At 35.5% G+C, this 27815-nt stretch overlaps 1 protein-coding gene across 3 annotated transcripts in view; it reads left to right on the forward strand.

Moving 5' to 3' along the window:
• LOC129322336 (probable protein arginine N-methyltransferase 6) overlaps positions 1-24490 on the forward strand; it is a 61689-nt gene extending 37199 nt beyond the window's left edge. Inside the window, exons 8-14 of one of the 3 annotated variants that reach the window (XM_054968627.1) lie at positions 6354-6432; positions 8021-8115; positions 22451-22535; positions 22860-23053; positions 23844-23962; positions 24046-24096; positions 24178-24490. In XM_054968627.1, the coding sequence (XP_054824602.1) occupies positions 6354-6432; positions 8021-8115; positions 22451-22535; positions 22860-23053; positions 23844-23962; positions 24046-24088 (615 nt within the window). In that variant the 3' untranslated portion in view covers positions 24089-24096; positions 24178-24490. Of the gene's footprint in view, positions 1-6353; positions 6433-8020; positions 8116-22450; positions 22536-22859; positions 23054-23452; positions 23808-23843; positions 23963-24045; positions 24097-24177 lie in introns of those variants that run through there. The other 2 variants (XM_054968628.1, XM_054968629.1) reach the window with 2 other exon arrangements.
• The last annotated feature ends 3325 nt before the right edge of the window (positions 24491-27815 follow it).

A 27815-nucleotide genomic window follows, 5' to 3' on the forward strand; every position in this document is an offset into this window, starting at 1 on the left:
AATTTCTAGAAAGGTGATAGAATAGAGACTATTATGCCTGAAGCACAACCAAAATTTGAACCTCTAGACTCGAGAGTGGGGGGAGAGATAACTTCCTACTAAGGATGAAAAGGTTGATGATATGGACTTGCCTATAGCTCTTAGAAAGCAGCCTAGAACTTGCACACAGCATCCTATTCAAAAGTTTGTAAGTTATCATGCTTTATATCCTTAATTTTGTGCTTTTGTAGCTATCCTTGACAAGGTGAAGATTCCTAATGGTGTATACGAGGCACTTAGTATACCAGAATGGAAGAATGTTGTGATGGAGGAAATGAATGCTTTGAAAAAGAATGGTACTTGGGAGATAATAGAGCTAGTAGGTTTTTACCCCTTAATATGATTTTGCAGGTAAGTTGGATAGATTAAAAGCATGTTTATTAGCAAGGGGTTTTACTCAAACTTATGGCGTAGACAAAGAAACATTTGCACCTATAGCTAAGCTTAACACCATCAGAATTTTCATTTTTGTTGGTGTAAATATCGATTGGCCATTGCACTAGCTGGATATAAAAAATGCATTCTTAAATGGTGATCTAAAAGTTTCCATGACATTGCCCCTAGGTTTTGATACAAGCAATCACAAAAGTGTGTAAATTTAAGAAATCTTAGTTTGGTTTAAAACAATCACCTTGGGCTTGGTTTAATAAATTCTCACAAATATTGAGAGTTGAAGGGTATAAGCAGGGGTTACTTGGTCATGCTATGTTTGTGAAGTTTGAAGATGGAAAGAGTTGCATACTCATGTTGATGATATACTCATCACAAGTGATCATGTAGAGGAAGTTACTAGAATAAAAAAGGCTCCTCGAAAGGAATTTGAAGTTAAGTATCTTGGCAACTTGAAATATTTCCTAGGTATGGAAGTTGCAAGATCACAATGTGGAATCTGTATGTCCAAAGAAAGTATATTCTGGGCTTATTAATTGAGATAGGCATGTTAGGGTGTAGAGGTATAGGCATATCCATTATGGCAAAAAAGAAGAAAATAGAACAAAAGAGAGATATCGAGAAGGAAGGAGATGAATCATAAGAAGAGGAGTTTTATGAAGAAGAAAATGAGCCAATGGACAAAGAAAGATATCAAAGATTAGTAGGGAAATTAATCTCTCTCTCCTTTGTAGTACGTGTTGTAATGTAGTATACGTGTGATCCTAGAAGGAGGCACATAGAAGTTGTATATAGAATTTTGAAGTATTTGAAGGGAACATGATACATTAGAATAATATGGAAAGGGGAGAGAAAGAGAGGAACAAGAAGGAACAGAGAGATAAGAGGGAAAGAGAGAAGAATAGAACAGAGAAGAGAGAAAGAGAGACGAGAGATTATGGGTAATATGATCAATTCAGTGGAATAGCCAAAATCATAAGGATTACAAAGGTATCTTAAGTGTTTATAGGCTCTTAATCCTTGTAACTACCTAAGGGTTATTTCCCTTAACTAACTCTAATTAACTAACAATAACTAACTTTTCAATATTACATTTACATAACAATACTTCCTTGCCAAAAGACTTTTGCCCCCAAAGGTCATGTACAGCAATTTGACGGTATTTTTCTATTGAAATATTGAAAAGAGAGCAATAATATGATTGGCTGCTATTGTTCACTGTTCTCTTCACTGTTTACTATTCAGTTCACTGTTTAGTGCTTGAATAAAGTGAAGGAACTCGTTCAGACCAGATCCTGACAGCATTTTAATCAATTCCCCTATATACCACAGAAAAACAATTAAATGGGTATGGAGTAATTGAATGATTAAAGCCCAGCAAAGAACTTCCTTCGTTAATAGGCTTATGCATATAATATTGGCCTTGGTATTTGACTGTTGGGTCCATATCTTGATAGTGGATGATAGCTGGCACCCATTAAGACTGAAACTACTATATTCATTTAATATGGAATACAACTGTGTTTGACCCATGCTTCCACGAGAGCAGATTCACAAAGAAATCCAATGAAACTTCACAGAGGGATGTGCTAGCTGTCCCACTACTTTTTCCACCTATCCAATGTCTATGAATTGAACTAGTGATGTGTGCATCTTAGTAAAAGCAGCAGAGAACTTCACAGTAGAGAATTCTTTCACGTATCCCCTTGGACTTTGAGGAGGGGAAATGCTTCACATTTGTCACAGTCAAGTTAAAGGAGTTTATCTGATTTACTCAAAGAAAAACCCCATGCCCATGAAAACCCAACAGCAATAGAGGAAAAGAAGCAAACAATGAAGGCCAAACATACACAGAATGAACATCAAATCTTGCTTTCACCCTTGGAACCCATGAATGAGCATTGGACAGCAACAGTGATGATGGAGTAGAGACACATGGTGACCCGCAAACAAGACCCATATGTGAAAAAATAGAACTTAGTGATGACAAAGAAGCAGAAATAGAAAGTGATGATGAAACCCAATACAACAACGGCAATAGTAAAGAACCAACAAACTTTGATATTGGCAAGGAAACGGGTAGGAATCGACGGTAGTGGTGAAATAATTGGCAAAAGACAAAAAGAAACAGGCACTGAAAGGCCTATCACAAATGGTAATGCCACCCTTCTTACTGACTGTTGATATTCATCATGCTATCCCACAACTTGAAGGAGCTGAGGATTCAACACTGTTTGAGTTGTCTACTGCAAGTTGTGTTGAAAAGAATCAAAGGCCTACTTGTCATTCTCCCCTACATCTTGATCTGTATCACTACTTGAGCTATATCCTTCCATTTTTTTGGTGGGGATGATGAGAATAACCCATCATCCATTGCCAAATTGTCTTGCCTTTCATTCTTTTCCAAAATTTCTTGACCCATAAATATCTTGAAGTGTCATTGCCTTCTTTTCCTTTTCTGCCTGAGATGTTAGCATGATTTCTTGCATTCTTGCAAGACTTCTAGCTTCTTGCATTGTTTTTGGTTTGAAGAGACGCACTGGTTCTACAAGTTTTGGCTTGAGTCCAGCCACATACACAGAATTCAAATATTTTTCTTGCAATTTTAGCCTGTTGGTGTGCCTATTAAAGAATTCATTAAATTCTTTCACACTCCCTTGCTGACGAAGCCACATTTGGTGGTCATCCTTATATTGGAATGAATGGTGTGCCATGGCCAAGATGACTAGCTTTGATACCATTGATATATAGGAATAATATGGAAATGAGAGAGAAGGAGAGGAAAGAGAGAAGGAACAATGAGATAAGAGGGAAAGAGAGAAGAAAAGAATAGGGAAGAGAGATTGTTGGTAATATGATTAATCTATTGAAATAGGCAAAAGCATAAGGATGACAAAGGTATCTATAGTATTTATAGGCTCCTAATCCTTATAACTACCCAAGGGTTATTTACCTTAACTAACAATAACTAACTTTTCAATATTACAATTACATAACAGAACACCTGGAAGGGGGTTATTATTCAAGAAACAAAACCTATGGTCTATGGAAATCTATACAAATGCAGGCTAAGGAGGAACATATCAGGATAGAAGGTTGGCATTAGGATACTGCTCATTCCTGTGGGGCAATTTGGTTACTTGGAAAAGTCAATAACAGAGAGTAGTCTTAAAGGGTAGTGCAGAATCAAAATTGAGAGCATTGGCTTAGGGCATCATGGAAGTACTATGGGCAAGATGTTTCATGGATGAAATACGCGTCCTAATTGACCCTCCATTGAAGCTTTACTGTGATAACAAAGCTGCAATCAGCATGGCATTAAATCCAGTTCACCATGAAAGATCCAAACATGTAGAAATTGATAGACGCTTCATAAGGGAAAAGGTTGAAGAAGGAATCTTGTGTCTTTCTACCTTCCAACTAGACTCCAAGCTACAAATGTGCTAACCAAGGGACTACAGAAACCAACATTTAATAGTTGTATGAGCAAGTTAGATATGATTACCATTTATAATTGAACATAAGGGGGAATGTGGTTAGACCTAATATTTATTGTATATATTTTTGTATGAGAGAATATTGGGTAGATAATTGAGGAGGATATTGGGTATTTATTTGGTGATAGCGTGCGATATTCAAATCTGATTTAATCTCCATGATTCTTGGAGATATGATCAGGCCCTCTCTTTTATATATTTGTATACACTATTTTGATCAACACATGCAAGTTTTTATAGCCAATTGCTGCAATAAACAATAAGACATACTTTTCCTTTGTAATTCTACAAGTCTAATTCATGTGTATCTCTTTAGTAAATGACTAAGCCTAAAGAACAGGAAAGGAAAGAAAGCAAATCACATTAAAAAGAAGTGGACTATCAGAAGAATAATAATCCGGGAGGATTTGATCTGAAATAAATAGGTTGAGATCTGGAAATTTTTTCAAATCGTCTATTTATTGATTTCAAATCTCCACATTTATTGGAGATTCAGCACCATGTTCCAACACTCTCAAGTTGGGGAGATGCTAATCATCCCCAGCTTGCTTCCTTGTTCTTCAATTCTGTGTTGGTAACTTCGGTTAGTATATGTTCTTTGAAAGTTCCTTAGTTCTGTCATGCTAGAAAGGATTCTTTTCTGGGCTGGTTGCTGCCATATTATCACAAAAGTTTTATTTGCCTTCATATGTGACTTTTAATTCCCTTAGAAGTTCCTTCAGCTATATTCTTTGACAAATTTGAGAGACAGCTTGATATTATGCTAAAGCACTCATACAAGCAAGTCTACAGGTTGTATTTTTGCTTCTCTATGTTAATAGGTTAAACGTATATACGGTAACTAGTTGATCTTTGATCAGTAATGGATCCAGCATAGTTTCCGTCAATTCTTTTTTAAGGTATTCCTTTCCCCATAGCCAAATTGTGGTACCTCAAAATTCTGTGAGCAGCTTCCAATTGAACTTTGCATGGTTTATTCATGTATTGATTGATGAAATTTATTGCAAAGCTGATGTCTGGCCGAATGCAAATAAAAAAGCTTGCTAACTAACCTTTGCCAGCTCTCACTGTTAACTAGAGGACTTTCTCCTATATACATGGTTTTATAATCTATCTCCATAGGTAAGTCTGTTGGCTAGCACCCAAGCATCCTTTATCAGTTAGGAGATCCGATCTCTATTTCCTTTTGTGTTAAAAATATGCGTTTGGTGGATCTTGCTATCCCCATCCCTATATTTAACTTGTTGCAATCTCAATTGCTATAACATAGAACATATAGGTTTCGCCAATGTTCTTTTCCATGGAGTTGACTAACTGAAGAATTCTGTTCAGAGTGATAAATTTTTTATTCATCTAGCCGGCAACTTAGAGTGATGGCAACAAGTCCGCCTTCCCTAGCTTAGTAATCCAAGGTAAATCAACTTATTTAATTTCAGATAAGATCAAAACAGATTCTGTCACAAATAATATTATTAAAACAGAGAAAAAATGGAAATGGTAATTTAAAAATTAAAACAGACTAATCTACAGTAGGTGCCGAAAATAGGAGAGCCCATAATTGGCTAGGTTTAATTGACAATGCCCAAGAATACAAGGGCATCATCTCATCGTCAGGTTGGTGCATAAATTGACTCACCACACTAATTGATAATGAAATGTCTGGTCTAGTGTAGTTAAGATATACAAGTTTTCCAACTAGGGATTGGTACATTCCTTTTCAAAAATAAAATAGACTAATCTGCAGTAGGCACCGAAAATAGGAGAGCCCATAATGGGCTAGGTATATGTTGCAAGGCCTAAGAAGACTAGGGCATTAGCATCTTGATCTTCAACACTAACCATCCTATCACTCAGCGGTTTTGGGCACTCCAGGTTTTGAACTTGTGATGGAGAAAGAGGAGTGGTATATGTAGAGCCTTGTTAAGTCCGTTTCAGCTCTCAAAAAGGAAGTAAAGGAATCACTTTTTTTTTTTTTTAAATAAATGCCTTACAATCAAAAGAAGAGGAAAGGAAAAAAAATAAAGCGCATTAATGGTTTGTTTGGATGGGGAGAAATGTTGGGATGAAAGAAAATGGAGGACAGGAAAAGCTGGAGAGATAATGTTTTCACTTGATGTTTTGATGGATAGAAGAAATCAGAGAGTCAAATCTGATGAAATCAAGTTGAAACATGATACTAAAATTGATCCTTATAATTGACGATATCTATTAAACCATTCGATAAAACATAATCTGCATTTGTAACACTGGTGTGCCAGTTGCCCTCCAACTAGTTTCAACTGCTATTTTGGTACGTTTGACCACTAGACGAACATTTCTTACACATTGAACCACATTTCCTTCTGTGCTTGGGACCTAAATAATAATTACTAGATTGAATGTATGCTTTTCTAGATAATGTTGATTTCTTTGTGTGCTTCTCTGCAGCTGTACATGGCTCCTGTAACTCATGCTGACCGATACAGTGAAAGCATTGACTTCTGGCGTAATGTCTATGGAATTGATAGTAAGTTCACTTCTTGTGACTAGATACCCCGTATTTCTTTGATATCAATATCTATAGTGTACTTATTACTGCAGATTTGAACTGAACAATATTTACCTGTATATGATCTGTGTGACTTTTGATATTTGATTGGGTATAACATGATCTGCATATAGGGAATAGTTCAATACTTTCTTTTATTTGTCCTGGAAGAATTCATTCACTCTTGTTAAAAGTATAGGATGTGCTTCTTTACTGTTGTAAATTTTATCTATTTGTCTTCCTTTTCTTTTCCTTTTTTGTTTTGTTTTTGTTTGTTTCTTTTTTTAAGTTAGTATTTTGATTATTTTAGTTTCTTCCTCTGATCAATTTACTAAATGAAGTATTTTATTGGATGATTTGAACAAGGAGCTGAAAACTGTGATAGAATCCTGTTAAATAATGTTCCTGACTGCTGATATAAGTGAAAACTTCCTTCTTCGAAGATCTGCCTAGCATGTAGAGACATATGATCGAAAAATTTATCTTCCATGTGAGATTTGTCAACTCTAAATCATTCAAAAGCATCCAATCTTTCAACATTCTTGTCTCGTACATGATGATTCTTGGGTTCCATCAGATGTCAAAAATATCAAGGTTTCCAGGTGGTTGAAAGGAAAAATATCACTAAAGTTCTTCCCTCAATATCACTAAAGCAGTATATGATTGTTGAAAGGAAATATGCACCTTTAAAAATAGCTAGGTAGCTGCTTCTTGCAACTGGTTGGTTTGGGGGTATAGGATCCGTTCAATCTTCTCCTTTGTGAAATGACGGTCAATTTCTACGAGTTTTGCTCAATCATAAGGTTTTTTGTATCCCAATAGTGGCTAATTATTATAGCACACTATTATAGGTTCAATAAACTACACCTTTAGTTCCTTTAGCAATTTCTGTATCCGCATTCCTTCACAAATCCCTTGATCCAAAGCTTTATATTTTGCCTCAGCATTGCCTCTTGCCGTCACTGATTACTGCTTTCTTCTCCAAGTTACTTGGACTTGATTCCAATTATTAAGATCGTATATACAGCTTCTATATGTTCTTGTGGCTTTCTCGAAAATTGACTAACTACACCTATTGAATGAGTTGTGTTAGGCTTGGTGTGTACTAAGGGAGGGATGACTGCAAGATTCATTGAAATGTCTGAACAGACTTTTTTCCTCTAAAATTTTGTTGAACATGACTATACAGAGAGAGCTTAGCTGCCTAACGAAACCTTGCTAACCTAGAGAAAAGGAGCTTTTAAAATATTGTCTCTTCCCCTTTTATCCTACCAGACATGAAAAGATTAAATAAGTAATTAAGAATGCAGCAAGAAATGGAGAAAATAATATAGAAATAGAATGTACAAGTGAAACTCAATTTGTTGGGCTTGGGCTCTAGTGTTTTAAACAGATAGTGTAGGGAAAATATTTTAGCACTAGTTCTTTGGCTATGAGAATGTAAACATAGTTGTAAAATTTGGTAGATGGTATAAGTAGATTGATGTGGATATACTTCAAATGTCTAGATGTGTGTCCATTAATATTCTATTTCTTGTGATCCATTGTATTTTTGTTTTGGTTGCAGTGTCTGCCATGCTACCTTTAGCTAAACAATGTGCATTTGAAGAACCATCTGTGGAAACAATCACGGGTGAAAATGTTTTGACATGGCCACATTTGGTGAGTGTTCATGTTTATTAGACCATTTTTAATTCAACCTCTTTTAACTACTTCTAAAAGCTTTCTCTCCCATCTGATGTGTGTACATGATTATGTTTTATCCTGTTTTCCCACCTCTGAGTTGTCATCTAAAATACCCCACTCAAAGTGAAATGATGACTTGCTACTCTCTTGGCCAATGCATATGCTTCAAATAAGTTGTTGCATGTGTATTAAATGTGCATAGTATTATGCTTATGCGTTGTCTTAAAATCATGTTAAGTGCATGCAACAAGCAATCTTTTTTATGAGGACCTGGGATACACCATTCCCTCTTCTCTTGTCTCCATCTTGTGCTAATTTGTTAGTTATCTTTTTAGAATAATATTTTTTATCTCTTTTCTCTATATTTTTCAATTACAGTTTAGTGGGCATCTATGTTGCACTGATACACCATTTTGGGTGGTGTATTTGTATCCGATATGGCGAGTTGTGCAGTGACTCAATATTCTATATATGGCCTCCATGTGTTCTTCCTTAGGGTTGTTGGCAATTTGACTAACTACCTAAACAAGATATAACTAATGACTAGTCTTGTATGGAAGAGATAAACAAGTCTTCGACATCTTTCTTTATTCACTAATATTCCATTTTCCTTGAAGTACAATTCAGTAGCTGTCTTCATTGGAGTAGCTAAGGGTTTGGCACCAAGCATCCTCATCTCTCTCAACAAATCCAAAGTATACTTGTGTTGTGATGTCATAATGCTCTTGTATGACTTTGTAAATTCCAAGTCTTGTAGGGAAACTACTTCCTCCTTCAATAAAAGTAGTTCCTTCATCAATAAGAGTATTCTTTCACGAAGCATCTAACCCTTCCAATTGTCAAGCAATACTTTAAAATTGCTCCATATCAAAACCTATGTAGTATGGATATGCTACTTTGGGCAGCATATCTGTATTTGATATGTGTCGAACATGGACACTTGCTTCGTGTATATACGTTCGTCTTCGGCACTTTTTTTTTTTGCATGATATGGCCCAAATGAGGTGAACATGGTTGGGATACGCCTGACACAACTAGGATATGAAACAATGTTCTAAACAAAATTACACTAAGCTCTATTTTTCAAAATACTCCCCATTCCATTTGATGTTTGATGCACTCTACCGTCCCATCGCTCTCAATCTCCACTCTCCTCTCCATTTCACAACTCCTAGTCGCACCGTTATGCCTTTGTCATAGGACTCATGGACATGCTTTTGTGCCTTTATTGTGGACTCGTGAACATACCACCTCTACCTTGTCAGCCTGCTCAAGAGTGTTCTCATTGGCATCTATCAAGTTTCTTTCTCTCTTCTTTCACTTGTCTTACTTAGGCTCTGGTCTTGCTCGCTCGCAATTTCCTTCCCTTTTGTAAAGTTCTATTCCTGTTTGGTTTGCATTGTGACTAATAATGTTCGAGCTCTATAGTTACCTTTCATTCTAATCTGAAGGTTTATTTAGTTTGTTTTAATTTTTTTTTTCCTTTTTTAGCTAGATATGGCTGGAACTAGTAGTTTAGGGGGGAATGTTAATTCAGCTTGTTATTTTTCTCCAAATGAGCTGCAAAAAGATGGAACTCCTTTGTAGTATTGTTACTTTGGTAAACAAGATCTGAGATTGAGAAAATATATCGGGAATGGAAATAGATATAGGAAGTGTAATTGTAATAAAGAATATAATGGCTCTTCCTTGAGTTAAGTTCCACTTGTTAAAGACATAGACAAAGGAATTGGTGTGTGCCTGAAGGTTGATCATTATTGCGTAGCTGAGATGAAAAAATTGCAAGAGGCTGATGATAAAACAAAGCCTAAGAAAGTGCTGTTACAGCCCTTAGTTGAGGGCTTGTCTTCTTTAAGTCAAAGAGATAACAATCCTATTCCCAATGAATATAGCCAAGGCAAGAGGAGGGCAATAAACCCATTAGAAATAGCATCCAATAAGGGGTAGGGAAGATTTACATGCTTAAATTGCAAGAAAGTTTTATACAAGTGGTTTATCTCTTCATTTGGCACGCAATCCATATTTCACCAGTTCATATCAATATGCTACCAATAATCTAATTCTTAGATATAAACCTCTTGATAATGAGGCTTATTGAACTTCTATATTCCAGTCGAGAAAGAGTACAGGGATAAATACCAGAGAAATGTCATCAAATCTCTGAGAATTAAGGAGATTGACTCAAATACAAATATCCTATAATAATATCAAATAACTACCTGAGATATTCTCCTAAACTATTTCAACAAATATATTGGGTCTAACCACACTCCTCCTCAAGTTGGATTGTAGATGCTAAACATATCCAACTTGTTTATACAACTATCAAAAGCTAGTTTGTGCAAACTTTTGGTTAGGACATCTGCTGCTTGAAGTTTAGTGGGTAGATAGACAAGACATATAGTTCCTTCTTCAACTTGCTCTCTTATGAAGTGTCTATCAATTTTCACATGCTTAGATCTTTCGTGTTGAACAGGATTTAGCACCATACTAATTGCAGTTTTGTTATCACTGTAGAGCTTTAATGGACGATCAATATTGACATGTATTTCATCCATAACATGCCTTATCCATAGTACTTCCGTGATCCCCTGAGCTAGTGACCTTAATTCTAACCTTGCACTACTCTTTGAGACCACTCTTTGCTTCTAGCTCTTCCATGTAACTAGATTTCCCTAGACCAATGAGTAGTATCCTGATGTTGATCTCTTATCTTGGTGAGTTCCTCCCTAGTCTGCATCCATATAAATCTCTATAGATCGTAGACCTCGCTTTGCGAATAACAACCCTTTCCCAGGAGTTCCCTTTAGGTACTTTAAAATTCTGTATACTGCTTCCATATGCCTCTTCCTAGGATCACACATGAATTGGCTTGCTACACTCACTGTATAGGCAATATCCGGACACGTATGAGAGAGATAGATTAATTTTCCTACTAGTCTCTTATATCTCTCTGTCTATTGGTTTATTTTTCTTCTTTTCTACTTCTTCAAGTTGTCCTTCGGGAGGCATTTTCCTTTTTTTTCTTTTTTCTTCTTTTGAACCACCATGGGTGTTTCTATAGGTTTACACCCCAGCATGCCGGTTTCGGTCGGCAGGTTAAGAACATATTTTCTTTGAGACACATCGATCCCACGCTGTGACCTTGCAAACTCCATAGCTAGGAAATATTTCAATTTTCCTAGATCCTTTACTTCAAACTCTTCCAAGAGCCTTCTTTATTTTGAGTACTCCCTCTTCATAGTCACCTGTGATGATTATATCATCTACATACACTATAGTATGCACCTTTTTCCATTACTCACTTTCACAAACATGGTACGATTGGATAACCCTTGTTTGTATCCTTCAGTCCTCAATACTCTTGAAAATCTATCAAACTAGGCTCGAGATGATTGTTTTAAACCATACAGATATTTTTTCAGTTTGCATACATGATTGCTGTGCCTCTTATCAAAACCTGGAGGTAAAGTCATAAATACTTCCTCTTTCAAGTCTGCATTGAGAAATGCATTCTTAATATCTAGTTGATCAAGTGACTAGTCAAGACTTACGGCAATAGAAATTAGAATTCTGATGGTATTAAGTTTAGCGACAGGTGCAAAAGTTTCTTTGTAGTCTAAGCCATAAGTCTGAGTGAACCCTCTTGCCACTAATCTAGCTTTTAACCTGTCCAGCTTACCCATAGAATCATATTTTGGGGTTAAAACCCACTTGCACCCTACAACCTTTTTCCTTTTTGGAAGTTCTACTATCTCCCGAGTACCATTCTTTTTTTGTGCATTCATTTCCTCCGTCACAGCATTCTTCCATTCAGGTATACCAAGTGTCTCATGTATATCAGATGGAATCTTTACTTCATCTAGGTTTGTTGCAAACGCACAAAATTGAGGAGGTAAGGCATGGTAGCTTACAAATTTCTGAATTGGATGTTGTGTGCATGTTCTGGGTTGTTTCCTGATGGCTATAGGCAAGTTTAACTCATCAGATTCTTCATTCTCAGCCACTTCTTTCCCTCCAGATTTATCTCTTATGTCACTTTCAGCTTCAGGAACCTCTATTGGTTCAGATTTAGGTTGTGCTTCAAACATAATAGTCTCTCTATTTCACCATTTCTTTCTTTCTTATGTCAATGGTGTCTTGTTCGGTGCTTTTCCTTCATTATAATCTAAAAGACTTTTCACTTTAGTTGTTGGCATAGAAGACTGAATACTAGAATCGGTAAGTGGCTGGATAAGAATTCTAGTATTTGTGGGGTGTGTCTGGGAGTTTTCAGATGTTGGAAATGATTCTGCAAGTAATTCGGAATTTTCAGAAATAGCTGAGTTCTTACTCAAAAGCTAAGAATCACTCCCCCTCTTCCTTGAAGTTGAAGCTTTGGAATAGAATGGAATATGTTCAGCAAAGGTGGCATTACGACTGACATACAATGTTTAGAGTGTGGGTCAAAGCACTTATATCCCTTCTGAGTTGAGGAATATCCTAGAAAAATGCAAGGAACAACTTTGGGTTCCAATTTATGGGATGAGCGAGCATGAACATAAGAAGTGCAACCAAAAATTCTAAGAGGTAGGTTAGTATCAAGGTGGATAACAAAATGAGTTTCTTTTAATTTTTCAATGGGTGTAGAATAGGAAAGGACCTGACTAGGCATGCGATTTATCAAATAGGTAGCTGTTAAAATTGCATCCCCCCAGAAATACTTTGGTACATTATAAGTAAATAAGAGGGCACGAGCAACTTCTAAAAAGTTTGTTTTTTTGGTTCCATAATGCCATTTTGTTGGGGAGTGTTAGGCCAAGTACTCTTAATGATGCCATGCTCTATAAGGAATAGATCCATGGTGTTATTGAAGTATTCTGTGCCATTATCGGTGTACTTGAATAGAGGTATTGAATTAGTTCTTTATCATTGTAAAGAAATCAGAAAGACAGACAAAACAGAGGATTTATCATGCATCCGGTAAACCTAACACATTCTAGTGTGATCGTTTATAAATGTAATGAACAATTTGGTATTTGTGCGATTAGGAATATGAGTAGGCCCCCAGAAATCACTATGGATTATTGAAAAAGGATGAGTGGATTTATACTTAATTGGTTTGAAACTTGATCTTTGATGTTTAGAAAGTTCACAATTGATACAATCAAAGGAAGAAATTTTATTATATTGGAATTTGGGAAACAAACAATATAAATATTGATAATTTGGGTCACCCATTCTTCTATGCCATAACATAAGATCTTGAAAGTCTTTATTCTTAGATGTAGATGCAACATTGCATTGAATTCAAGACTAGAGTGCACTCACGTTTGATTCATCTAAATAGTAGAGACCATTATGTTCTTTAGCACTCCCCATCATCTTCCTTGATATGAGGTCTTGAAAAATACAGTGAGTAGAACAAAAATGAGCCCAACAATTTGCTTGTTTTGTTAGCTTACTTATTGACAATAAATTGCAAGCTAAATGCGAGACATGTAACACATGTTCTAATTTCATAGCATCAGAAATAATCATACTCCGTGTTCTTGCAATTGAAGATGTCCCATTTGATGTACTAATTTTCTTGTTCCTACCACTAGGGACGGATGTACTGAATAATTTTGAATTAGAGGTTATATGATATGATGCCCCAATATCAACAATCCATTTGAAATTAGTAGTAGTGGTGAGTAGAGCACAATTACCTTTGTGGGCCATTGGGGTAGTATGATTTGACTGTTGATGTTGATCACCTTTTTGAAGTACATTTAACATCTCAAGTAACTTACCTAGTTGCTCCTTATCAATTTGGGGCACTGTTGGTATTAAATCTGGTTTTTGTGGTTGTACGTCATGAGATGCTTGGTAACCTCTAGTCTTTCCTTTTTTTAGTTTCCAGTCCACTAGCCTACCATGGCTTTCCCAACAAGTATCTTGTGTGTGTCTAGTCTTTTTGCAATGGTCATAGGCAATCTTCCCTTTTTGGCCCTTTTGGTTATCAGCACTCTTGCTGACGAGTGTAGCAGAGTCTAGAGAAGGAGATGAAGATGGAGTAGTTTCAAGAAGCATTACCTTTCGTCTAGAAGCTTCACGACATACCTTAAAGAGTACTTCTCTTGTTGATGGGAGTGGCATACGACTTAGAATCCTCCCTTGAACATCATTTAGGGATTGATGAAGTCCAGTGAGAAATTTGAAGACATGTTCACCTTCAATTTGGTCCTTATAGCGAATAGCATCTCTGCTACTGGACCACTCCACTTCTGTCATCAAGTCCAGTTCTTGCCAAATGGCCCTTAGTTCTAACCAAAAGGCAGTAACCTCACGTTCTCCTTGTTGTAGCGTCCAGGCCTTGGTTTTAGGTTCATATAGTCTTGACAGGTCCTTCCCATCAGACTATGAGTCACGTATTGCCTTCCAGATCTTATGAGCTGTAGGAAGAAACATGAAACTCTGTTGAATTTCTGGAACCATCGCATTTATCAACCACGATGAGACTAGGGATTTTTTGGTGTGCTAGTGCTAAGCCTCCTGTGATTCAGACTCCTTTGGAGTTCTTGATGAACCATCAATATAGCCTATCTTCCCTCCTCCTCTAATCGCAAGTTTCATTGCTTGAGTCACACTTGATAATTTTCTCCACGGAGCTTAACAGTGATGATATACACCAACGATTCTTTGTGGTTGGTAGTTGACCAAAGGGGACCGCCTGCCTTACTTGGATTAGTTTTTGAGGACCCATCATTCTTTGAAATTGAGGAAGAAAGATTTGGGTTGGACTTGGTCTCGACGTTTTCTGAATCAAAATGATCGGAAGTTTCAGAAGATAAGCCGGACTTTGATACTATGTAGCAATGAGGCTTATTGAACTTCTATATTCTAGCCGAGAAAGAGTATAGGGATAAATACAAGAGAAACGTGATCATTTCTCCGAGAATTAAGGAGATTGGCCCAAAAACGAATATCATATAATAACAACAAATAATTACCCAAGATATTCTCCAAAACTATTTAGAGCAAATATATACAATAAATATTAGGTCTAAACACAATGTACTATGAGGCCCCTTGTTGTTCTATCCGCATTCCTTACCCAAAAAAAAAAAAAAATCAATCTGTGACCTTGAAGCTTCGCTTTTATAAGTGATGAGATGCTCATCTCTCTTCTTGAAATAGGCATTAGCAATTTTGAAATCATACGCCAAAGAGAAATCAAGGATATGTTGTCCTTCATTATTTAGTTCCCCAAAACCAGAACCACCATGCACCCTCGTATAATGACTTGCCTTTCTTCTGACATGTCTGTTAAAGTTTCCTCTAATAAAGATCTTTTCATTATGTGGTATGCTTTCAATCAACCCTCCAAGTCTTTCCAAAATAATTCTTTAAGACCGGCTTTTGTCCCAACTTAAGGTGCATAAGTGCTGACAATATTGATAGTCTCGTGCGATGATCATTTTTAAGTAAATAATTCTGTCTCTAATTCTGTTAACTTCTACCTCGTTCTTCTTCCATTCCTTATCGACATTGATACCCACCCCATTGCGTGTGTTTACTTTCCTAGTATACTAGAGTTTGAAACCTTGGATATCCATAGCTTGTTCACCAGCCCATATAGTTTACTGCAGGCTCAAGATATTAATTTTTCTCTAAATCATAAGCCCTACCACCTCCATAGATTTACCAGTTAAGGTCTCAACATTCCAAGTACCAAGTTTGCTCTTGCTTACATGGACTAACTTCTTTAGCTGTGCTCATCCAAAATAACACAGTAGCCCTTGTTCATTTAACACTACATCCGGGTGTCGATACAGCGGCCCTAACTCACTTATCACTATACTTGAGCCATGTAGCGCGTTACTGACGGGCAATGACCTAGCATTAACATAAAAACGTCTATTGTCTATATCCATGTGAGATTCAACAAAGTTTTATGTTGGCTATTGAGGGCCTAACACAACCCTTCTCTTTTATCCGGGCTTCGGACTGGCTATAAAAGATAGGCGGAGTTGATTGAACTGACTTGCATAACTAAAACTAAATTTGCATCCATAATTGTAATGCTTAAAATACTCAAGTTAATCAAAACTTCTCTTTGCATAATAGTTATGAGTGAAGTAGGGAATGCTTGTAAGGAGACACCCATAATCCAGGAACCCTAAAAAACTATTGCAGAACCAAAATGCTTTGATACCATATAGATTTTAGATGAGAATATTTCTCTTGTATTGATATTGAGATACAATCATGTACATATATACAATATGAGAGAAAACAATAGAATAAAGACTAATAAAAGCCTAATAAAGGCTAATAATGTACAATAATTACTCAATATTACCACACTTAAATTATAAATCATACATAAACTATTTAAATCCTTAGTAATGCTTAATTATTTTCTTGCTTATTATAATTACATAACAAAGTGCAACAAAATCTAGTCCAGTATGCCCACGTATAGGGAGCACCATTAAGTCATTCAGGTATATAATGCCTACAACATTTGAAAAAAAAAAAAAAAACTATTAAGAACAAAACTAAATGTTTCATGAATGATAAACTTTGTAATTTTACTAAGCTAGAATTCAATGAATGTGCAAGATAATTAAAAACTTTGCAGCTCTTTGTCTATTCGTAATGATTCCACAAACAACTTCATAGGAATTTGAATGCTTAAAAGTGATTTATTTTCATGCTTGTAAATGGACTCTATCACTTGTTCTACCATTGAGTGCCACATTTTGTAAATCAAATGAAGTGTAGGTCTATTTATATCAGCAAACTCAAGCATGTCATAAATTGGTCTTGTGAAGGAAACTGTATAATCAACTTTGTTCCACTAGGAGTCATTAAGAAAAAAGTCTTTAACTATAGCTGCCTTTTCAACATCATCTCATTTCATGTTTCACTTGTAATCATTGTGTAAAGAGAAGTTTTGTTGAGCTTGAGGCTCTTGAGCATCACAATTGTAGATGCAAATCTAGTTTCAGCTATGGCAAGTAATTTCAGTGGCACAAATTCATTAAAAATTGACAATCGTATAGAAAGACACATGATAAAATTTATAATGAAAATTGCATCATCTTTAACCTTCTCAATCCAATGAGATTCAACATATTCTTTGCTACAGATATTCTTTATTACGAGATTGAGTATATGCATAACATAGTGACAAAAATTGGTGGGATATTCAGCCTCTATAAGTCTATTTGCAAATAGATGCATTATCAGTGATTATTTGAACTAGATTTTGGAGGCTTAACCTCTTCAATCACTTCACGCATCATATTAGCCATATAATGTCTATCTTTATATTCCTTTGATCCATCAATTGTCTTAAAAAACTATAGGATTCTCATCAGATACGTCCATAAAATTAATCAATAGCCTCCTTTGAATATCTATGCAATTATTTGTAACTATACTTACCCTTTTTCTCATCACAAGTCCCTTTAATTGGCTCAAATAGCTTATCTGTGTTAGCTCGTTCTCTTTGCATCAAGGGGCTCTGTAGTGCATTATAACTAGTAGGTTGATATCCAGAAATTTGATTATTAGCAACATATTGATGTGAACCGATAAGATAAGAATTACATGCCAAATAAAAAGATAAACCACTTGTATAAAACATTCATGCAATTTTGGCATATAGATTTTCCTTAGCTCCTCACTAGAAGGATATTTCTCATGGTTTATGAAGATACTTGAAGGAAAAATACTTCTATATCATCACTAAACCCTTTTGAGGGAATATATTCAAGTATAGAGAATCAAAGCAATAAATATAGGCCATAAATCTTGGGATAGGCTGAGATACAGGGAAGGAATATGATACAAAGAATCTGGCTAGTTAATAACGTATTTATAATACAACAACCACAACAACAACAAGCCTTATCCTACTAGGCAGGGGCCGCTACATGGATTATATAATGTCATTGTGTTCTATCATTTATTATGTTTTTAGAAATATTATTAATTAAAAGGTCTCGCTCAATAATTTTCAAAAGTGTTTTCTTCGGTCTTTCCCTACCCTTCTTAACAGGGCTTAAAGTCATATGTTTCACTCTCCTCATAGGTGCCTCCCATGATCTTCTTTGTACATGTTCGAACCATTTCAAACAATTTTTTACTATTTTTTCTTCAATAGGTGCCACACTTATTTTTTCTTTTACTCGCTCATTTCAAATTTTGTCTTTACATGTATATCCACACATCCATCTCAACATTTTCATTTCTGCTACTTCAATTAATAACATATTTATAATAAATAAATAATATTTATTTAGAAATATTAAGTTATCGACACTCCTTCAAGTTTGATTATAGATGTTAATCATTTGCGGCTTGCCAACAAAATATTCAAACTTGTCTCGAGCCAATCCTTTCGTAAGAATATCTATGGTTTGTTCTCTGGATGGGATGTAGGATAGTCAAATAACACCATCTATTCTCTCTCTGATAAAGTGCTAATCAATCTCTACATTCTTAGTTCTGTTATGTTCAAAAAGATTATGAGATATGTTAATGGCTGCCATGCTATCTTAATATAGTGTAATTGGGAGATTCATACTTTGCTTCAACTCTTCCAAGACTTGCTTGAGCCAAATACCCTCACAAATTCCAAGAGCAATTGCTCTGAATTTAGCCTCAGCTACTCCTTGCAACGACACTTAGTTTCTTACTTCTCTAGGTGACAAGATTGGCCCACACAAATGTACAATACCCTGAAGTAGACTTCCGGTCATCTTGGTCACCTGTCCAATCAGCATCTATAAACATTTCCTCGTTTCTCTTCTCTGATTTTTTAAACAATAGTCCACGACCAAGTGAACCTTTTAGATATCGAAAAATCTTGTAAACTTTGTTTAGATGTTTTTGCTTCAGATCATGTGAGTTTTTGACTAATCACTATGGATTGTAGTGAAAGGATGAAACGCATGATACTAAAGACTAGGAAAGGATGAGCGATGATGTTTAGCATGTTCACAAGAGTTGCAATAAAATGTAGATGAGTCTTTGTTAGAGAAATTGAAGGAAACGATTGAGACATTTAATGAAACTAGGGAGACACTTTATTACAAGTTCTGACAATCTTAAGATCACTTTCATTTAGGTAGTATAGCCCATCGAACTCTCTAGCACTCTCAATCATCTTCATCAACAAATCTTGAAATAAGCAATGGGTAGTAACGGAGTTAGCATGGCAACGTGTGTTCTTTGCCAGTTGGCTAACAGATGGTAAACTACACTTTTAACTTAGGAACATGAAGAATATTATGTGAAGTTAAGGTAGCAGAAATATAAATATTGTTGATACCAGCCACTAAACAATCAGAATCATCATCAATTGTAACAGCAAATTTTTTCTTGCATGAGACATGTGTCGTGAAAAGTATAATATTATCAGTCATACGATTAGTTACCTGAATCTACAATGCAGCAGTTAACTGAGCACTTACCTTTGATGGCAGCTAGTGCTTGAGAGAAATTACCTCATTTGGCAATAGTTGCAACTGGTTATTTGTCGCTTTTCATGGCAACAAGCATTTATAGAATCTTGTTGAGATGATCATCTGGTGAAGACATGTGTTCCTCGCCCTTGGATGCTTCAGCTATATATCCTTGACCTCAATCCTTTTGAGGATTCCAATCAGGTGGTTTTCCATATAAATCCCAACAAGTGTCTTTAGTGTGCCCTACGTTGTTACAATGATCACAAGTAGGACGTCCCTTTTGATTCTTATGCTCATTAGAACGCATAGTAAGTGTAGAAGATGATTTAGGCAACAGAGAACATGCCACAAAGTCGCCTTTTAAGCATGACTTTTCACCGTGATTCTTCCCTTCTTAATATAACAAATGCCTCTCGAATAGATAGGAGAGGTTTTTGTTCAGAATTTTTCCTCTAGCATCATCAAACACAGCATCTAGAACTACAAGCAACTCAAATAATTGCTCCTTTTTTAATTTTTTCCAAGATTTGGCAGCAGCAGTGGGCAACACCATGTATCATCACTCATTAGGTCTAGTTCTTGCCAAAGGGATGTCTTTTTGAGCAAATACTCACCCAAACTTTGATCATTCTAGTTAGAAAGTGATAGAGACTTGGTAGTATGGGATATCAAGTCCCACATTGAGTAGTATGGGATGCTCAATGGGGTATTATAAGTTGGTTGGTTCTCCCACTTCAATAGCTAGCTTTTGAAGTAGGGTTCCTCATCCTACATAGGTACCTATCAATTGGTATCAGTCTCGTTGTCGGCGGTTTCAGAAATGGCTACTCACAGAGGGTTCTGATCGAAAGAAGACCAAGTTAAGTGCTATGGAATGCAACCATTGGGATGTCGGCTTTCCATGGGGGGCTAATTGATAGAGATTTAGTAGTATGGGATATTAAGTCCCACATCGAGTAGTATGGGATGCTCAATGGGGTATATAAGTAGGTTGGTTTTCCAACTTCAATAGCTAGCTTTTGAGATAGGGTTCCCCAACCTACTTAGATACTCTTTCGGCCATAACTTCTCTCTCAATTTACCCAGAAATCTCACTCTGATGCCAAATAATGTGACCCAAACCAGTAATACAATAGAAACAATAAAAAAGACAATAACAGCACTAAATATGAGAGGAAAATGCTGAGGTTTTTTTTATAATAATGAGCTGAATGAATCGAATCAGAGTTACAAGGACACTATAATTCTGGCAAAAACCCTATTTCCTTTATAAAATCAAAATAACTCTAGCCACTAGATTTCAAGCTTCAAAATAAAGGTTCCACTACCACTGGCATTAAAGAGGCCAATCTCTCCTCACAATTTCATTATCCTCCTTCCCTCCCACTCTCTAAGCAAAAGACTACTAATACATTCAGCATGGCAAACATAGCCCATACTACCCAAAAGATTCTAATCATGACAAAAGATCACAAATTACTGTTTCTTATGGCTAGGGACTGAAGGATAAGTCCTTGGACCAGTTAAAGTATTTCCATTAGAGTTATTCCTCCCTTTTGACTTCCTTTGATACGTCTTAGGAAAATAACGGGCTCTATCAGAGAGTTTTTGTTTTATCTCAAATAACTGGGAGACATTTTGCCAGTGCTATAGGCTTCACAAACAGCTTCCCAAATATCTTGGGTAGTAGAAAGAAACAAGAAGTTTTTTTTTATGTCTAGAATCATAGCATTTATAAGCTATGAAGAGACTATGGCATTTTCAGATTTCCACTTCTAAGCCTTTATGTTGGATGTTGGAGGGGCAGTAGAGTCATGCAAAATAAGACCCATTTTGGCTTGACCTTTGAGAGCAAGCATCATGGACTGTCCCCACTCGCAATAGTTCTTGCCATTCGACTTCTCTGGTATGATCAGAATTGCAGAGGTCTCAAGGTTAGAAGAGATGACTCATGCGGACCCATTTGAGGAGGAATCCTCTGTCATTAGCGGCATTGTGGACTGTGACTTGATCTACTCTGGTCAAGGACTCATCTTCAACTCATTGTCTAGAGAGGAATTGTGTTTTCCATCCTTTTGCTTTGATACCATGAAGATATTTGAGGGAAAAATACTTCTATATCATCACATGATTGAACAAGGCATGTTGAGATGAATCCCCATTTCATAAAAGAGAAGTTAGATTCAGGCATGATAGATCTGTCTTGTGTGAGTTCTGGAAGACAAGTGGCAGATTTACTCATGAAGTCTCTCACTCGATCCAGATTTGAAGAATTAAGAAGTAAACTGGGAATCATAAACATATATTCTCTAGCTTGAGGGTAAGTGTTGGTGGAATATTTCAAATAACATTCCAGTATTTATTTTCTGTTATTAGTCTTATTTATTCCCTGTTTTTTAGCCTTTTCTTTCTCTGTAAATCTTTCCATGTAATAGGTTTTTTTTTTTTTTTAATTGGATAGCAAAAGTGTAACTATTTCTTCCCTATACATCAATGTACTGTTTTTGTCAGTAATATAGAATATTCTTTCAAAAGTGTTCAATAAGAAAATATGCTTTTATAAAATCTACAGTGTGTTTAGTATGTAACTGTCTCCATGCATGGACAAGGAACCTCTCCATTTCCTTATCCTTTTTCCTCCACTTTCCTAGTCTTGTCCATTTATTAAATTTATGGCTGAGACAGATTCACTTAATGCAGTGATGTTAATTGATATGATTAGAAAAGTGGAGGGAACAAGATGATAAAACAATGGAGAGGTTCCCATTCCCTCCATCCATGCATGTTTGAGTTTGTCCTGATTCAAAATATTCTGCTTTTCAAATAACCAGTATAGTTTCCAATTTTTTAATAATTCCCCGTTGCAGGTAATACAAGTGGACTGTTATTCGGTTACCATCCATGAGCTAGAATCTGTTTCAACTAGATATAAGTTCAAGTCAATGATGCGAGGTAACCTTTCTTATGCCTGTTCTTGTCTCATTTATGTATTTCCAAATGATACTTTCTCTTTCTGCTAATTTTGAACGCTCCTCCTTTCCCTCCTTTTGTATTAGCTTGCTCTCAAATTTCATGGGCCAAACTCAGTTATTCTGTCTCCTAATCCAGCGACCATGTTTTCAGCTCTGTTTTAAATCTGTCAAATACTCTCTCTCTCTCTCTCTCTTTCTCCCCGCCCCCTTTTTTAAGCCCATTTTAGCGCTTTTGTTAGCTACAGATATATCTTCACTTGCTTCTTGTAATATCTCTGTTAATTTATTTTCATAATTTTTCCAGCTCCACTGCATGGTTTTGCATTTTGGTTTGATGTTGAATTTAATGGTCCCGCAACATCTTCAAATTCTCATTTTACAAATTTTTCTGTCGACAACCATCCAATGAATGGAAGTCAGCGAAAGAAACGGACAAACCCTAGCGAGGCATTGGTGCTGTCCACTGCACCCGAGGACCCTCCAACCCATTGGCAACAGGTGCCGTTTGATTTTATAATTTCTAATATTGCAAATAAGCGCTCTTAGTTTTGTTGATCAGTGTTTTCAATTTTCAATGTTTGTGTCATTGCTTATCTCGAAGATATTTCGATGCAAAAAATGCTCAAACATGTAATCATAAATTATAATAAAGAACGTGCCACACGGGTCTTGGCACCATGGTGCATGGCATACTATTTGGTGCAAGACAACGTTGGAAACAACACTTTATTTGCCATATATAATTTGAAATAACTCCTGTATTATTCGATTATATGAACAACATAATACGAGTATGGATGAATAATACGAGTATGTAAACAAAATTAGACTTTTCTTGTATATGCGGTTCCTTTGAAGCAGACATCCTTTTTTTCTTTTTTCTCTTTTTTTTTTCAGGCCTCTAGGACATATCCTGATCTTGTGTGTTGCTGTAACACAACAAATCTGACAGTTGCCAGGATAAATAATTAATTGCTCCAGTTAGGACAAGACTGGTGGGTCCCCCCCCCTAAAATGAGGAAAATAGCTCAAGGAAAATCATAGAACGATAGTAGAAAATTCATGAGAAGGACTTGTTGAAATGGAATATAAATTAGTATTTTGGCATGACACTTGCTAGGGTATTGTGATTTAAAGCTTCATGTTATGTGTAGCATGATGACCGTCCTTCTTTAGCAAATTTCAGTTGTATGATTTGGTTGTTTGGCCAAATTTCAGTTGTTTAATCGAAATTTATAATTTACGGTTGATTATATTTCTTATCAATGTGTTTTTGCACAATGTGTAGACGTTGATATACTTCTATGATCCCATAGAACTAGAGCAAGATCAACTTATTGAAGGCTTAGTGGTGCTGTCACAAAGCAAAGAAAATCGTCGATTTATGAATATTCACCTAGAATATTCGTGAGTTGGATTTTACTACAACATTTTTATGGTTGTTTTGAAGCATCTTTACATGGTTTCTAATTTCATTCTTATCATTGCAGTTCGGGTGGTCGATCCTATGTGAAAGAATCTGTTATGAGATGATTGCACAAGTTAGTTTTAATTGCCTTTGTCATGAAAACCTACACAAAATGACTTGCAATCATTACTTGCTGATTTTGGTATTCTAACAGATCCAGGATAATAGTTTGGTGCAGTTACCAGATAATTTATACTCACAAGGTTCGAACGGAGCATGTGATAAGCATTGACGGGATATACATTGTATTAGAGTTAGGTCAACTTGTTGAAATTTTGATGCAACCCCTTTGATGCTGAAAACTAATTTTTTTTTTTTTTGATAAAGATGCTGAAAACTAAAATTTAACTGATTCGTGAGGTTGTATACTGACGCGGATTATCCATTGATTCTTGTTCCTTGAAGAACAATATTTCATTCATATTTGCTGTTGGACTTTAGTGGCAATATTCTTTGTACTATCAGAATTCCAGTTGCATATTATGCTAATATTTGGGATGGTGCAAATTCATGGCTCTTCCTTTAAAAGAAAATTTTTTAAAATGGAAGCAGCAATTAAAAGATGATATTTAGTTTACATTTTACCCCAATTTTCGAGAACAAAATAATGAGATTTCCTAATTATAATTCAGGTGGAAGAAATTAAAAAAAGAATAATCGATGCTCATTTATAAGCTGAAGAGCATTAAATCCAATTTCGACAGAATAATGCTCAATATGACATAGGAAGGCGGGTTATTACTCCATGAATTTCTCAATGGACTTATTTTTGTTTTGCTTTGTTTTAGTCTTTTTTTTAAACATTTTCACGAACACCTACTAGTAACTTCGTTGGCTGGATGATCTTTGACATATTTCCTATATTTTTGTAAAATCAATTTTATCATGTGGCTTTGTCTTTGTCATCATCTTCTTTACTTTGTAAATTGAAATCATTCGTTTTCAAATCATCTTTCTATTGATGTTTATTTTCTGAAGAGAGATTTTTTATTGATGTCTAATTTCTTAACTGGGTTACGTTGATTTTTGTGTAGCTTGGGATCCCAACTTTCAAAAGTTTTATACTTTATAAACCTACTTTCAATCTTTTCTTTTTTTTAATTTGAGTAAATACTGTCAATCTATTATTGTAGTTTTTTATTATATTAGTTTATCTTTTGGGTTAAAGAGCATTTTTATCCTTATACTTTTTTTTTTTGAGGAATACTGGATATCTTATACTATTAATTGAGGGATTTCTATCCCTATATAATTTTAGTTAGGTGCAAATTTTTCCTTCCATCAATCAACCGTGATCTCTTCCATTTTCTGCTTACTAGACTAGCTTGTGGGGCCCACTTTTGGTGGCACTTCAGTGTTTGACTCACAATTTGACCAATGACATTGAGGTCATTCTTCATCCTCTGCTTAATCTTTACATCTCGAATTTGATTACAATGGACAAAAGAAGACAACAAAAAGACTCCAATATTCCTTCCCAAGTCTCGGCTCTCAACACGAAAATCTAAATTGCTCATCCTTTCTTTTTAATTTCATGCCTTTTCTAGTTTTCGATTATGCATTGTGTGGAACTAGTACCGACTCTATAATTTACATTTGAATCTTACATTTCCATATTGATTAGTGTATGTGAACAACTTACTCTCAACGTTGTAGCGAGTTGAAAGTGTCGCATCTATGATGAATCTCTCCTTGATTCTCGATCTTGACATCTAGATTGCTAACCTTGATCATGAAATCTTGGAAGAACTTGCTCTGATTCATTGTGCACGAATCCATGAATGACTTCGTCCTCTTATCCAGCCACAATGTCGTGTCTATCACTAGTAACCCCAATCCTTTTTGCAGATTCCATTAATACACGTTATTGAACATCCTCGCCATCATCATGTTGTTGAAGGTGCTCATTCCTAGATCTTTGTGTAACATTCTGGATTTTAAACTTTAAAAATTTAAGTGTTTGAGAGGAGTAAATTAGTAAAATTGAGTGACTTATGAGTTAATAATGTTTTCAAATGACAAATTTGGCCTTTTGAACAACTGTGAAAATGAGCTAGGATGATATTCGGATCAACCGGGCTCAAGTGGGTGGCCAAAAATGGCATATGGCCTTGTTGTACCATGTGCCGCTATGCATGCACCTTACACCGTGTGTAACATCTACCTTGACATTAACAATATTAACCACAAAGTCACAACAAATAATGGTAATTAGGAGCTATATATAACTCTAAGGCTTACCATGAACATAGAAGTGTTAAAATAATTAAACATTTAAAAATAATTTGAATATTTGGGATCCCATGTAAAACCCATCAAATTTGAAGTTTGAGCTCAAACTTAGTTGTTAAACATATGGGAAGCATGAAAAATTATGAAAAGCAAAACACAAAGATAGGGCCAAAAATATAATTTTTGCACATTCTGGCCCATATGCCACAGCTTGTGGCACAGAGGACTCAATATCGTTACTGTATCGTATGCCGTGGTGCACATGCCAAATCATGACATATGCATCCAACGTTCAATTGGAGTGATTCAAGCGTTCACACGAAACTTATTCGATAAGCTAACTAATGGTATAAGTTTCATTATGATTTGATGTCATATATGAAATTTGGACACCTAGATGTAAAAGTTTGATTTTAAAATGATTTTTAAGAATTCAAGTACCAAAAAATCAAAACTTATACCATTACCCCAATTTGAGGCTTGAACTAAGTCCAGTGGACTATTATACACCTGATTAACAGTCCACTTGATTGAGTATTTAAACACACTATAACATACCAAACACAAAAATTTAGCCACTTAATGTTAGTTTCACCCAATATGGCCAAAGTCACCAAAATCATAAACAAACACTACTTGGCCCTTATCATAACCACATAATACATCACATATATATTATCACCACATGTATACAACATTTTTTCACTTGTATTAGTATTTTGGCCTAATCTCACAAGGGTTCACCAAACATTCCCTTTAGGCAAAAATATCACAAATTTATTATACAAGTAATTTAACATATCACAACACATTTTACAATGTACTTGTACTTGTATTAATATTTTACCCCATCGTTACACATGTCACCACATATATCATCACATCATACAATTCATGAGCTAAAATACATCATAACACATTATCATGCAAGTGCCACTCAACAAGTTTATGCATTTCTAGTTGGCAACCCAAAATATTACACATTCATATTTATATGCACACCTAGAATATAAAATGGGCAATACAATGGATATCTGAGTAGCTATTCCTTACTCGGCTCTTTCCTTTGTTCCCTATCTCTCTTAAAACCTATAAAAATGTAAATCCATGGGGTAAGACTATTAGAAATTTTGCCCTAGGGTCAATTATTGTACAATAAACATTGTTATTTAATGAATTTTTATTTTGTTATCATATTAATTGTATGTTCACTATCATAACTGTATCCTTGGATAAACTATGGTGAATGTCCTAAATGTTCCTAGTTGGTTAACTATGAGGGATCATAAATGAAACAAGACTAGTATGACTTTAATTAATTATATATATATATATATATATAAATCAAAATCGTAGGCACACATAAGACATATAAGGTGCTGGACTGACTTGCTATGAGAAAGCTGCATGGTATAAGTTATAAGCTTATCTCATATAAAATCATATCACTAAGCCCTTTGACCTGAGATCAGTATTGATTCTTATATGATGACAGTTGAAATTTGACTTAGTCAAAAGTCACTTTTGATTGGATGATCATAAAAGCTATGATTGAGTTTA

This window comes from Prosopis cineraria, unplaced genomic scaffold (assembly GCF_029017545.1).
Source record: "Prosopis cineraria cultivar Desert tree isolate PC_DT_omini unplaced genomic scaffold, ASM2901754v1 PC10, whole genome shotgun sequence".
NCBI classification, from domain to species: domain Eukaryota; kingdom Viridiplantae; phylum Streptophyta; class Magnoliopsida; order Fabales; family Fabaceae; genus Prosopis; species Prosopis cineraria.